Raw genomic sequence first — 16,085 nt, forward strand, 5'->3', positions numbered from 1 at the left:
CACCAGTAAAAACCAGTGTTCCAGAGGATATCACCAAAATTAACAAGCGAATGATGAATAACCTCTGGCTGAATCCTTGAGCTTACCTATTTGTCCGTGATAAAACTCGGGAAGCGACAATGCCAAAGAAAGAGTAAAAAAAATTGCTTACTTTGACTTTATTCAACGGTCAAAAGTGCGCAAATAAAATAGAAAAGCCCTTTTATGGAGTACCATAAATAAACCGTCGCTTTGGTCTAGTTTGTATAGGTCTTGCTCGGGTCAGGGTCCGTTGGGAGTAGCTCTGTGAAATGTTAACTTTGACAAATATAACCTTGACTGATGTTTCTAGGTACAAGAGTTTCTACGTGGCAAAAGATTTCTGTAATATTTACATTATCGTAACATTTATGGTTTGTGAAATTAATAGAAATAATGACCTTTATAATTCAAAATGTTAACATTTCACAGGCATGCGTTATAAGTAAGAAGCTTCCAAGGTCTAATAGGTAAAACGCCCAGTGTCCTTGGATTCAGGGTCAGGGGTCTGTTTTCATAAGAAAATACGCATTTAATGAGTATTTACGAACGATGAAGGTGTAAATGACATATTGCAATAAAAATTACATCCATAAATTTTGGCAAAAACCTGGTGATTTTTTTGGGAGTCCGGACCGATAGACTTCACCATCCTGGAGCTATATGAGAGGAAATCATGCGATCCGGCTTTCTACTGTACAATTACAAAGTAAAGAGCAATCTATATACTTCAGTAACTAATTACTACCAATCTATACCACCAATCGAACAATTCCAACCATCGTTGGATATCTATGCAAAGCCAATACTTAGTGACGTGCGATGGGTCAAATTCGTAAATTATGCATATTATGTACAAGCAAATTATTATTTATGCCTATCTTCGAATTATTTTATAAACGGTCTCGATTTATGAACAAAAATAAATTTGAAACAGACCTCCATCGTAAATTATGATCCGTCTCGGTGCTCTTTCTGTAATTACTTAATTATTTTACTTTGTTATTAGAGCGGCCCCGATGGCTTTTTCTTTAATATACTAAACGTAGGCATTCGGCGCTATTATAATAAATTGATGTTATTACTTATTAATGAACGAGAGTAACGAGAAAATTCGTCTATAAAATTTATATTCGTTAAATTGGTTATTTTTTGCTCTGCAACTGAGATTAGGCTAATGATCAAATGTTCACTAATAACGTTGAAATACAGTTGACAAAATACGTATTTTATTCCGCAATTAAAGGTGTATTAACTTAAAGTAGAGTGGGTTAGGTTGCACGCATCAGCCCGCTGAGATTCTTGAGGAGATCCGGCGAGAAACTCAGCGGGCTGATGCGTGCAACCTAACCCATGCATCAGCCCGCTGAGTTTCTCGCCGGATCTTCTCAGCGGGTCAATCATGAAAAAAAAAGAAACACGCATTGTACACAAAAATATTGTAAAATAAATTATGGAACTAACGCTAATCTAAACAAGGTTGTATTGCTAATGACAGACATAAAACCGGCCCGAAAACCAATGAATGTGTTCATCGATAACCAATCTTATTAGTTAGGCCGTTAGATCATCAAACAATGTAACAACTTCAAAACAAAACAGTGCGTTAGACGCTAAACTCCAGTGTCTCAATTAAACCGAAACTTGTTTCACAGTCGACGCGACAAATAATAGGTGGTCTAAAAATATAAACAAACATCTCGTTGCGTAGGTATGTACAAAGCATTGTTCGATCCTTACATGACTGTTTCGCCTCCCACGTTTTTTGATAGAGACATTAAACCATCGATTTATTTAGATGTCGAAATAATCTGAACCTAAAATGGAAGTATAGAGAGTTTCTGTTAATAATAAACGAATGTTTATATGGAAATTATACAAAAGTTTGTTTTTGTTTTATCGGAAGAACATTTTCAAAAATGTATTTCTGTGTAGATACATATTAACAAATTGAATTTAAGAGAGGCCGCCACATCAAATCTCAAACTTTTTATTTATTAATAGCGTTAGATAGTTAAACGGGCTTACGGCCCACCTGGTTTTAAGTGGTCGTTGCAGCTCAGAGACATAAGAATCTGAATGCCGCTACCCAAATAGAGATATCAAGTTTCAACTTTATGATATAGTGACTGTCCCACACCACATCACCCCGGAACGCATAACTGCTTCGCGAAGGAAATAAAATTCATGCGTGGGCTCAAAATGCACTTGTATACCAGTAAAAACCTTTGGATTGGATTGGATTATAAAACTAAAGAAAACCTCAAAAATTAATAAAAATAATAACTATTAAAAAAAAACTATAAATAAAAACTGTATCCGCTTATTAATTATTAACTATGTATGCTAATGATTCATAATTAAAATATTACAAGTATTGCAAGACTTCTTGGTGATATATTCGAATAATCATATTTTCCATCTCGTATGTAGGTACTTTGGCTAATTATTGACTAAATAGAAATTATAAATAGGTGCGGTCCGTGGTTACGCCCACGCGGCTTTAAGAATGAATTCTATGAAATATAAGCTCCACGTCCATTTTTTTTATTGCTAAGATGGATGGCCGAGCTCACAGCCCACCTGGTGTTAAGTTGTCACCGGAGCCCATAGACATCAACCACGTTAATGCTGCCGCCCATGTTGAGACAGGATTTCTAATTCTCAGTTCTTATAGTACAACGGCTGCCCCACCCTTCAAACCGAAACACATTACTGCTTCACGGTAGGGTGGTGGTACCTACCCGCGCCGGCTTAAAAGATGCCCTGCCACCAATAAATTAATTTGCGAAAAAAAACTTTTAGAAGAATAATTTATGTAGTTTTTGTTGATGTATTGCTCTGAATGTTGTATAAACTATGTATTTATATTGATGTATGTATATTTGTGTGTATTTATATTTGTATATATTTACACTTATGTATAGTATGTACATATTTGTGTTAATTTGTTTAACTTATATTTTAATGCATTTACCATTATTTACTCTGCACTACCTCTGGTTCACTGGTAGATAATGTCTTAAGTACCTATTAAGTCCGCCAATGTAAATAAGATGTGAAGTGTAGGTAATAAGCAAATAAATAAAAAACTACCATTAATTTGTGAAGAAAAGCCTTCATTAAGCTCGAACAATCAAACAAGGTAATGGACAAACAAATAATAAGTGGTATGGGATCAGGTCCACCCAAAAGCCGTGTCGTTTTGTTCTTTTCTAATCCAATCCAAATAGTATTGTCTAATAAATCCAAATAATAGTACCTATAACAAATCCAATAAGTATAATCTATATATCTATATATTAATACGTGCAGCAAAAACTTTGTACCCTTTTATATGAAAATTGCGCGGACGGATGAGTATGAAATTTCCCACACTTACAGAGAATATAGAGAAGGAGTGCAGAATGTTAATATGTTTTTAATGATGCATAAAAAATACATTAAATCAATAAAAAAACAGTACACACACTACCATGTATTTGATATACACACGCATGCATACTATTTTTTTATTGTCAAACGTTTCTTATTGCTTATAGTCTGTGGTCAAATTGAGAATAGATTAAATATTGTTTGTCTTTATTAACATTTGTCTAAAATGTAGTCTTGGCGAAATCTGTGATTATAAAAGTTTAAATGTCTTTGACAATAGAACCATAATAACGTTAAAACTTATAATCAGTTAATTATAGCCGAATTTTGACTACTGGGGGACTAATAGTTAGAATGATAATGTGGACACATCTCTATTACAAAACACAACCAAAGATACTCTACGAGTAGGTATTATTAAATGGTAATTTTATATTAGCAGTATGTCACTTTCTGGTCCGCAAAATGTAACCCTGTGGGTTAAATCAAATAACCAACTTTGTAATTTATCGTATTTTTTTTAAATGGTAAAATTACTGAATGAGACATTGGGAGAGTCAAATCACAATACCGGTACACTCAGAATAAAATATACAAGTTTGCATATAAAAGTGTTTTTTTTTGTCGTTGTATTATTTTATATAATAAATACTTACACATATTAAACATATCCATAACATTTTGCAAAAAGAATCTCCAAAAATCAATATAATGTTTTGGATCACTATTACGAGTATAGACGAACAAAACAGAAACTGCGTCATCCTGTACGACATCTCCCAAATAAATACAAAAATAAAATTCAAATTTCTCCATAAATAGTACTCAATTAAAACAAATTACTCAACAGATACTGTCAAAGCCTACTCGGAAACACGACGAGACAAGGCCAACTTGTCGGAAGTGTCAGAACAGATTAGAACGATTGTACAAAACAGCTATTAATAAATAAAAAAACAGAAGCGATACAAAGTAGATTAACTTTTTCTTGATTAGTTCAATATTGTTCGCGGAACGTGTTCAACGAAGATAAATTAAACGATAAACTTCATAGCGATGCTTTGATTTATGAACGCTCGCGAAATTACTCTGAGGAGCGGCCTTATGCGCGTACCGTCTAATATACATCCATTATTGTTCCATTAAATTGTTAAACGAAAATACGCAAATAAACACCGTAACGATGTTTAATATTGTTTTCGTATTACGAAGATATTTGGGTGTTCAAATTGTAATCACTTCACGTAACACCTTTTGTTGTTGTTTTTTTAAACAATATTAACTAAATTGGTCCGTTTTTTTAACACACTCGACTAATGTTTAGAGAATATTTCATAAGTAAATTGAGTGTTCAAACAGTGACTGTCGGTATTTTTTTAAAAATCAAATCCCAAAATCACAATTTTATACATTTCTATAGATAGATAGATTTCGATTTCGTCTTGTGTTGATGTTTCGTGTTTATTTGATTCTACAATCCAATACGAGCACTCTTCGAAGATCTAATAAAAATAAGAAATCGTATTTCACAAATCATCCAAGCGTCAGACACTCGTCAGGGTGCGATACGAGTCGAGTGTTTCTCATTATATTGAAATTTGTAACCCAATCGATGACCAAAACCCCTTAATATTATTATGTTTTAAAGTGGCAGGTGCAAGTAAAAGGGAGTTCAGATATCGATTTTCTCTAAAACATTTCGCTCCGTCGCCCTCAACGACGAGGGACACGAAAACAGATAATTATTTTGGTTGACGACTGACAATATTTCAAAGGCAGATGTTTGATTCACTAAGGAATTACAGTCTTTCTGTTGGGAGGGAACGTCATTATTACTACGGCTTGTGATTTTGTTACGATCTTATATTTTACGTAAAGGTTTTTACGGTCGTCGTCATTTTAACGAGATAGCCTTTTGAATATGTATTTGATTTTAATAATGAATTTGAAAATCGTAAACAGCTAACACAAAAATAAACGTATGATACAAACTTTTTAAAAAAAATCTAAGTATCTAAAACACAGAAAACAAAAAACAAGACTTTATTGATAAAACATCAAACTTTATTCAAACCAATAAATCAATTCGAAGAAGCGTGTCTCTTTTTTCTGAGGATTCGAAGTGAACTGTCACTAAACGAGTTCATGACTATCACTAAATACGTATGGAGTGCAAGCCTTAAATTTATATTTTGCGAACACTCACATAGCACCTAGTGACCATAGTATATTGGTCGTTGATGCTACGTCAAATACAAATAATACCAGTGCAAAGTTTCAAATCGACCGGGTTAATAGTGCATTAAAACGGAGAACACGAAAAAAATATTCATTGAAATTAAACATAGAAAAAAATCATATTCGGAAACACAAAAAGAACTAATTAAATAATTAAATTCTTTTAATAAATAATAGAGTATAGTATCTCATTTGATTTTAGAAAATCATAGATATAATTGAAATTGCTTTATGGTTTAATCTCGGGTTATTATTTTCCTTTTTACTATATGTTTCCGACGATGCAAATCGCTTGATTTTCTTAATCATGAGCGCGGCGTTGAGCCGTAAAAGTACTTTTAATTATGTAAACAAATATATTTAGCTATGGTAATAATACAAGTTTATTTATTATATACTTTTATGTGTTAATTTACGAATATATTTAGTTAAATTATGTATATAAATAAATATATATTTTAAGATAAAGATAAAAATAAAGTTCAGACGATCGCGAACGCTCGAGTTATACAAAAATAAAAATATCTTAGAATACTTACCAAATAATTTAATACAAAGTCACGAATTTCTCAACGTACAAGCAAACTAAGTAATCATTATTAGGAATATACCTCACTATGACTAAACTACCTTATTATTATGTATTTTATGAAGATGGGTAAAGCCGCATAACTACTTTTGTAGGTAATTGCGGCTCTAAATGTGCCCGTGAGGAGCAATGAGGATAACCGAATAAACAACGGTGAACCCGTCTAACATTAAAATAAATAATGAATTGGATGGTATAGCAACTGTACAATGTCGGTAATAACAAATGATTGGATTAAATTTGGGTCAAATAAATTTACAAGAAACACGAAAGGATGGTGGTATGTACATCAAGGATAACCTGAACGCTGTTTCTTTTGCTGTTGCAATAGCTATTTTTTCACGTTGTAATTAAATATATGTTAATCCCTTAAGTATTTAAGATTTATTTTGTAATATAAGACTCATGAAACTGGTTATATGTATTCTTTTTTTGTTATTGCTTAGATGGGTAGACGAGCTCACAGCCCAACTGGTGTTAAGTAGTTACTGGAGCCCATAGACAATGTAAATGCGCCACCCACCTTGAGACATAAGTTCTTAGGTCTCAGTATAGTTACAACGGCTATCCCACCCTTCAAACCGAAACGCATTACTGCTTCACGGCAGAAATAGGCGGGGTGGTGGTACCTACCCGTGCGGACTCACAAGAGGTCCTACCACCAGTAATTACGCAAATTATAATTTTGCGGGTTCGATTTTTATTACACGATATTATTCCTTCACCGTGGAAGTCAATTCACCGAAGTACATATATATTTAAAAACAGATTATTTAATCGTGACATTTCGAAAACATTACAAGCGAATCATTGCGTTTAGGTATCCAAATTCAATCAGACTGTATTAGTGATCGGTAAATTGCACAGGACTGTATGTATGAGACAAGGAAATTATTGATTTGTGTCTAATTTCCGGTTGATCGGCGCCGATGACCGGCGGGCGTGGACGGCGGTCACAAGTTACGATAGATACATGTTAACGCCCATTACAGATAGCTAATCCTAACAGCTATCATCTATGGCAAGTCTGATCAATATCAGTTGAACCAAACAACGAATCAGTAGACATTTTAACGGGCCACTGCCAGTTTATATTTTAATTATTTACTTATGAAATACAAAATTAAATATGATGTAATGCAATTTTTGTTAATTAAAATAATAAAACGAAGAGCTTCTTATCTATACTCGTACTCTATACTAATATTATAAAGAGGAAAGATTTCTTTGTTTGTTTGTATTGAATAGGCTCCGAAACTATTGAACCGATTTAAAAAAATATTTCGCTATTTGGAAACTACACTATTCCCGAGTGACATCTTTTTTGAAAAAAAAAAACTGTTATTTTAAAAAAAAAAAAAATCAAAAAAACTAAAACTCCAATAATGCATTGTTGTAACCCAAGGTGTAGAAAATTACCTAAAATATTCTTTACATCGCGTGTCCTGCTAAAACTATTGATGATAGAATAAAATAATGTACTACGACTTTGTAGAACACATTATTATTTACATAAAGTGTCGCGACAGCATAATAATATGTCTAACTATGATAGTTATGACGCTATAAGGGTTCTTTTATTTAAAAAAATAAAACAACGTCAAAATTAAATATCGTTGAAAATTTTGTTAAAGACCCGAGCGAAGCCGGAGCGGGCCGCTAGTGCCAAATAAAGAAATAAAAATGTGTTTAAAAAACACTGATACAATCAATTTGATTTCTGATATTATTGCTGTTGTTCATTTTGTGTTCTGACTTGCTTCCGTGAACCATTTGAGCGTGAGGTAATATGCACCACTGAGCTCGTCCTCTTACCGACTCCATACCGTTCGCCTTTAATAAAATCTACATACACTATGTTTTCGCATTCACGGTCTTCACTCAAGAACTTGTTCTAAGCAATATGCACAATATTTATATACTTTATTTGAATCGCGTATAAAATCGCAGACACACGTCTAATCTTACATGAACACTTTAAAATAAATTAAGGCAGTCGCGAATTGTTTTTACTCATCAATTTTGGTGTTATTTTTTTTATATCGTGACCTTTTAAATTTTAATAATTATAAAAAGTTCGAAGTTCTAATGTTTACCAATCTGTCTAAGCTGGCAAAACAATAATAATAATAATAATAATGTTTTTATTGCAAGTAACCATGACTCATATAAATTGTTAATAAGACTTAGACCTATGTTAGTAATTATATTTACATCACAATGAATTACTGTCGTAAAATCCCATGGGAGATGGCACCACAGCGACCCATGTATACACAGTCCAGCCTACTTGCGATCATGCTCAGGATACTGTTGGAGCTGGCCCTCACTCTGCTTACCAGAGATGCACACCTCTTACGCATGGTAGCGTAAAAACAATCTATGTGCGCGTCTGCAAACATCCCTGATGCGCTACAAAAGCGGGGCAGCACCACCAGCACCCTAAACGCGTTATTATATTGAACACGGAGAGCGTTGTACGATCTTTGAGTATATCCAGCCCACAAGCTGCACGTGTAAAAGTTAGTACAGTAGGCCCTAAAGAGGGTGACCTTGACTTTAAGTGAACACCGTGCAAACCTGCGAGCTATCATGTTTGCTCTAACCGACAACGTTCTCCGCTCTCGTTCAATATCTTCATCATCTTTGAGATCAGGGGTCAACACAACAATAACGTCTAAAAATTTTTTACCGCAAAAATTGTACAAAATCTATCTAATTTGTTGTGATAAGTCGTAAAGTGAGCTCGCCCCGATAGAGGAGTTTAAGCTTGAAGGGTAGAACAGTCATTACCCAATTCAATAGAATCGTCGACTTTATGTCTTAAAGTGAATATCGACAGTCACGATAGGGTATGTTTGAGCTCAAGCGATCACTTACGACCGGGTGAAACGTGAATGCAAAAACACGTTCACCCAAAATGGCCTCTACCCACGGTTTTCGTCTCTGAGTTGACCATAACTCACTGCCACTACAGTTGATAAGTGTTCTTTACAACCCAATACATTTCGTCTTCTCGCATTAGAACTATAATCTCAAATTTACGTTGTAGATGTCTATGGGCTCCAGTAACCACTTAACACCAGGTGGGCTGTGAGCTCGTCCACTCATCTAAGCAATAAAAAAATAAAAAATAAAACTTACTAATTTTAAAGGAGAGTGTTTTAAAGGTTTAACATGTGATATTTTTAATAGTAATCATCTTTGCAACGTTTATTTTTTATTTTTTACCAGTTACATTATCTGTCTTTTAAAGTAAGATAAAATTATGTATTAATTTTGTTAATAGTAGTCAAAACATAGGTAAACTAAAAAAAATATTAAAACTAAACTACGCTCTTTTGATAGTATTTATTAGAAAAACACTGGTGATACCAAATGATTCCGCATATAAACAAACTTTCGAATATTTTTGGAAATTGTGCACTTTTAATGCGAAAAGACGATTTAACAAATTAGGTACAAAATTCATCGAATAAATAAGTAGGTATAGTACATGCGTATATTTGTAGATCTATTATATTACATTAACATGTTAATAAGCGAGATCTACTACTATCACCGTATTGTATCAGTTCAGTAGAAGAATAGAAGTAATACTATCTAATATCTGGATAATCACATTTAACAGTGTCCGTGTAACTAATAATTACATAAACATATTTCCAAATCAATTACCTACTTAAAAACTTCATCGTAAATGTTTTAAATTATCATACATTTGCCAGTAGACGGATCACACATTCGTTTTGAAGCAATTTTTTCCATTCCCAGACAATTAAGTATGTTTGTGATTCATGAATTCATCTTGATGATGATTCATGACATAATGTTTGATAATAATAATAAATCAGTCTGTACGGATTCTTTGCTGAGACTTATAAACTTGAGGCTAGGTCAGTTAACTCAACTCTGACAAATCCTAATGCAAAATGTTTTAAATAAGTGGACTGGAATGGTTTGATTGATCCATGAAGTTTAGCTTATTTTGAATTTCATAGCAAGTTCCTTGCTGATACTTGTCATAGATTATACTTTAAATATTGTATGTAGATTCGGGTTTTCCTAATTACAAAAACATTTTTTTGTAAACTCTAAATTTGAATAATAATTAAACACATTAATATTTATAACATAATAGTAAACATTAAATTTTAACAACCTCTACCAATGTAAGAATTCAATGAAAATGAAAAAAAAAACTAAATAAGTGTTTGTACATAGAAAATACAAACTAATTTATTTTCCCAGAGGACTATGAAGCTAATGTTTTACAGTAATCGTGTCGCGTTTTTACTTTCGTTCATTTAAATTCAATAAACCCAATAAAAATCACCAAGCGGTATTTAAGTATAACTAACCTGATAAATAAATAAATAAATAAATATTTACTAACAATCACGCCACGTTAACTGGTCCCGTGATAAGTTCGTAAAGAACTTGTGTTACAGGTACCAGATAACGGAAATAAATGTAAGATTTTTATTATACACATACATATATCTAATATACATCCATAACCCTGGAAAAGACATTTATATTTATCATACAAATATCTTCCCTTGGCGGGATTCGAACCCGCGACCCCCTTGTGTAGTGACCATGTCACTTACCACTACACCAGACGGCCGTTACCTGATGATTAATAAAACAATAAGTTAACGCATTTCTACGTATAGGTGTATTCTGGTATCGTCTGGATGGCTCTCGACCTGGTGCGCTGATTGCCAATCAGGACTCTGTGTTAACGAGTCTACATAGATAAGCCTGTCATTTTAACGAACCACACTTTATTGACGTTGGCGCCGTTCGTATTGACATCGGTATATTTAGATTAGGTATTCTTTGATAATTGTCCATGACCGCCGATTGATACTTTGATTGTGATATTTATTGTAATATTTGATTGTCATGGCTCGATAAGACTGTAGACGCAAATAATGTATGCCAGTTTTTTAGTTGTGAGAATATAATATGTTATTTAGTAAATTTGTTGAGAAATTACTAATTTAGAAGTAAATTAAATTTGATGTTATTAATAATACTATTATAAGGGTGCTCGATGCTCACCAAAGTTCATGATGTTACTACTGCCATTACGGTGCTGATGTGCGAGAGGGATAGCGATAAAATATTCCCACTGCAAAACCATATCTGCTTCCATCCATAACTATGTTTAAAATGTTGTTTTTTACTTCATTTTACTTTTTACATTTTAAATTATATCATACTACATGTAATAAAAACGTACACAATCCAATATAAAAAAGACATCCTTATCAAAATAAATTATTGTTCTGAATTCTGGCTCTCAAAACAAACGATTATTAATATTTAAAACGATTCCACCCCACTCATTCGACCTGGTTTCTCATCTCGATTTTATTAATTTCATAAAAGAAATTATAATATAAATTTGTCGATATAATTGCTAACAAGGATTTTTATTTATTTGAATGTCACATATGTGTATATGAACATAAATATTTTAGCATATAATATAACTGAAAAGCGTTTAGATCGATTTTAATAATTATTCTCTAATTTACTCTCTGAAGGATTTTCTACTTTTTAAAAACATTTAAATTAATGTAATTAGGTAAAGAAAAGCGGTTAATATGGTACAAAAACAAATGCTCTAATTTCATAACCCAACGAAGACAAGGGAATATGTTTTTGAGATCTAAATGCGGCCCGAATTTCCTCTTCAATGAACGTAAGACAATTAAAAGTCGATCTTCGGGGAAAAAACCGTATAGCCGTTTATGTTCTATTTAAAATATTTAATGAAATAATAGATTAAATCTATTATACTTTCATAATGACTTGGTTAACTACGTACTTCGTACAATTCAAGAGATGAATGTTCTAAATTTCATAGGCCCACTTAACTTTGGGACATCATATAATTATTGATTCCGTGTATGAACGGTCTTTCGCCAAGTCAATATGGTATTTCATAATATGGGCTATAGAATTCTGGCTAAAGACTACACCGCAGACTGCAAGACTACACCGGTATCCTAAAAATCTTGACTGATATGAAGTAGTTATCGCCCATGGACATCGACAAAGTTAGAAAGGAGCAAGACTGTGCGCAGCTGCTTACTGCCAAATATGCTTCATAAAACTCGTTTGAATGACAAGTGCTCTGGTAGCATCCAAGAAATACGTCATACCAGGATTTTAGCAAACTGATTATCTTCTAAAATATTTCTAAAAACTTTCTACATACATGCAAAATTACTTGTCGAAGACCACTTACATATTAACTAATTCGGTCGATTGTGACCATAACTAAAACACATCGTTAAAATTGGGATCGAACACGTTAATCTTTTTAACAAAAATGTAGGCAGCACAGGTTAGTTGTTCCTCTGGCATTGCTAACGTTCATGAGCATTGATAACCACTCACCATCAGCGTAATAAACTCGTCTCCCTGCAAAAGCAATAAAAGAAACCTTTACGATTGCAATTTTTTTTTATTGCCCTTGTAAGCAGACGAGCATACGGCCCACCTGATGGTGAGTAATTACCGTGGCCCATGGACGTCAAGCCGTCAGATCTAATGTACATCGATAATAGGGCAATTATGGACTGACCAAATTATTACATACTTTCAAGAATATTTGCTAAGTAATTCTAAAATTTATCAAAACAATAATACTGTTATCATTGTTAACAATTTCTTTACTTTTTACTAAGAACCGAAGTAAAATTAGATAGCTAGTGAAAAAATTGACACTCTCCGAGTCATATCTTCATGTCTGACAAAAGGGAAAATCGATTCAGATTGTTTATCAAATAATAATAAAGGAAAGTCAGGTACCCACCCTCAGGCGAGCGGAATTCTCATGACGGTCGGTTCATTCCGAGCTACAAAAACCTTACTCGACCCATACTGAAATTGAATTTATAAAGTTCGTGTAAAATTATTTGTCTTTGAATTCCTAATTGTGTATTACGAAATAATGAGCAAAAGAATTTGTTTCTCTTTAATATTGATTTTTAACATACCATTTTTGTTTTTCTAAATTACCTTTTCTTAAATCACATAGACTTAGCCATAGACATAGAGTCTTAGACATAGATTTGAAAAGAAAGCGTATTTTTTTCACAATATATGTTCCACATTATAAATTATGTTCGCGATACAATATTTATAATTTGTATCATGAAAAATTACATTTACATTGAATGAGAAATATAATTATTCGAAACGACACTATATTTCAGTATTACCGTAATAGTTATTAACCTAATTACGATAAAAAACGATTTAGATCGTAAACATGTTCAACTTTAATATTTCAGGCGTACTTAATAAAGCAAATTGTGGGTTGTACTTAAATGTGACCTCGACTTTGAACCGATGATTATTACTCTAGTTTAACGACATTACTATTGCTATTATAAATAAGCCTATAAACAAGTTCAAGACCATGTTTCTGTGAAATAAATTTACAAATAAATGCAAACATGAACAGCATAACCAAAAAATTTATTGCTGAAAATCGATCAATCTATGAACATAATTTGTAATGGAAATTTCTCATACGGAAATACGAATCCGATCCGTTAATTAAGTTTTCCTTGGGAGAATTCCTTACACGCACATTAACTAACTTCGTTCTGAATACTTTTACGTTGAATACTGGTTAATACTCCGTAGTGGCTTCTCAAAACTATACCGTAAAATAGCACATTACCAAGATTGTTTCCGTATCAATGAATTATAGATTACTTACAACTTAGATTACTACTAAGTAGGCTAATATTTAATACTCAATTAATTTAATAACCAGTTAGTGTGGTCATTTTGCGTATCATGGACAATAATAAAACAACATAGTAACGAAATACACAATGAATTCGTTCTATTCAGACACCAAAGGTCTTATCAGAAAAAACAATTACTATATTAGACTGATAAACACACATATCGATACCCTGCATACTTATGTAGATTATACGTGAAATATTTACTGATAACGTCACTAGAGAGCCAATCTCGCCTTGAAAATATATTTTTGCTCCGTGTCCGGTGCGATAACATCTACATGCAGCCGACGAGAAAATATTTAAAAAACAATGAAGGGCATTCACTTTTATCAACGCATCGTCGCCTGGGGGTGCTCTGAAAAGGAAGCCTGAATAGAAATCCCTGCGGCATCGCCGGTAGGCTATCAGTTGAGTGAATGGCTATTAACCACCTCGAGGCGACGATAACGATGAAAGGCGTCACATTCACCTTGTTTGTCTTCGTTCATTACCTCGTCCGCGGGCTGCCGGAGCGTCATCGGCGGCCCCACATCCCGTTCCTCATTCACTGCCAAACTGCCACTCTCACTCACTGCACTCGCGTTCGCGGGCTGTACGACGCCCTTACGTTCGATATCATCCCACGGCTCCTCGTAATCGTAAACTAAAACGTTCATCATTTTCGATCCCGAATGAAATCTCCAGGGTAAGTCGGTCCCGCTCTGCCGGGGCCGTCGTCTCTTGTGTCGAACTTTATGCCTGGTGAAGCGCCCGAAACCACCTCCGTGACTCTCTTCTACCATAGCTTTGTATAGAGAGTCCAGGTCCACTTCCAATTTGTGGCGTTTCGTCGTTTCTGGTGAAGGGACCGCAGTCGTTATGGGCTCTCTGCTCAGTCCCTCCGCGTCCCAGAGTTGTATCCTAAGAATGTTATCGTGCGAAGATAAGTGAGCGCTCGCGGTTGCCAGCGCGAGTATCGCGAGTGTCAGCAAGAACGCGCGCGAGGACCCGTCCATATCTGCCGGCGTACGCGAGCCTACTGAAGCACTCACTCGTCGGCAAGGTTTTCCCGCGCTTTCCCGATAACGCTACGAACCGCTACTACGGAACTCGTATTCGACATCAACGCCGTGCCTTCCTCCGTGTTTCGTAGCTTATCTCACAATGATTTATTAGATAAGGGGCGATTCAGTATCGACAGACAGAAATACGTATTTATGTTCAACTTAATGTTGGTTAAGTTTAATCATTAGTTTATTACTAGTGGTAGGACCTCATGTGAGTCCGCACGGGTAGGTACCACCACCCGCCTATTTCTGCCGTAAAACAGTAATGCGTTTCGGCTTGAAGGGTGGGGCAGCCGTTGTAACTATACTGAGACCTTAGAACTTATATCTCCAGATGGGTGGCGTATTTGCGTTGTAAATGTTTATGGGCTCTAGTAACCACTTAACACGAGGTGGGCTCTGAGCTCGTCCACACATCTAAGCAATAAAATAATTCGTAACTAACGCAACTTTTAATAAAGTTTCAAATCGAAATACATATAATAAAAATGAGTCCAAATGCCGGAAAGGGGGGTTCCATATTGGAGATATTAATAGTTAAAATCAATAGCAAGTAAAAAAATAAATACTCACAAAATTGAAATAATATTTCAAAAACAACACAAAACTACGTATTCAAACTAATTTATGTTGTAATTATATTACCTACATTTCTTTTTATGTCTTTGATCTTATTCACAGTGTTCTTTTGTTTCGTTTTTTTATCTTATTCAGACATTTAGGTACTTACTTGAAAACTTTTAAGATAAACGGGCCTTACGATGTTCGAACAATTGTTTGCTCAGCCTCTGAAATATAATAAAGAAAACCCATGAACATCAAAATATTACTGCCAACTATTAGATAAAATAAATAAAACCTACAAAAAAAACAACCAACTTTTAGATACGAGGTCTCAATTACATCAGGTTTCTTCTACTGGTGGTACCTCTTGTGAGTACCTACTGTGAAGCAGTAATGCGTTTCGGTTTGAAGGGTGGGGCAGCCGTTGTAACTATACTGAGATCTTAGAACTTATATCTCAAGGTGGGTGGC

At 34.1% G+C, this 16,085-nt stretch overlaps 1 protein-coding gene and 1 long non-coding RNA gene across 2 annotated transcripts in view; both read right to left on the minus strand.

Annotated features, from left to right (window-relative positions):
- Window positions 1-15,047, minus strand: part of LOC105842447 (G-protein coupled receptor Mth2) — a 92,158-nt gene extending 77,111 nt beyond the window's left edge. The window contains exon 1 of the mRNA XM_012695535.4: window positions 14,496-15,047. Within this exon, the coding sequence (XP_012550989.1) occupies window positions 14,496-14,999 (504 nt within the window). The 5' untranslated portion in view covers window positions 15,000-15,047. The remainder of the gene's footprint in view (window positions 1-14,495) is intronic.
- On the minus strand, window positions 3,117-4,241 carry LOC101740609 (uncharacterized). Its single transcript, XR_210029.4, has 2 exons — window positions 4,050-4,241; window positions 3,117-3,280 (listed from the first exon to the last, which is right to left on the minus strand). It is a non-coding gene; the product is annotated as an uncharacterized LOC101740609 (long non-coding RNA).
- Window positions 15,048-16,085: the final 1,038 nt, after the last annotated feature.

This window comes from Bombyx mori, chromosome 8, assembly GCF_030269925.1.
Source record: "Bombyx mori chromosome 8, ASM3026992v2".
Classification (NCBI taxonomy): domain Eukaryota; kingdom Metazoa; phylum Arthropoda; class Insecta; order Lepidoptera; family Bombycidae; genus Bombyx; species Bombyx mori.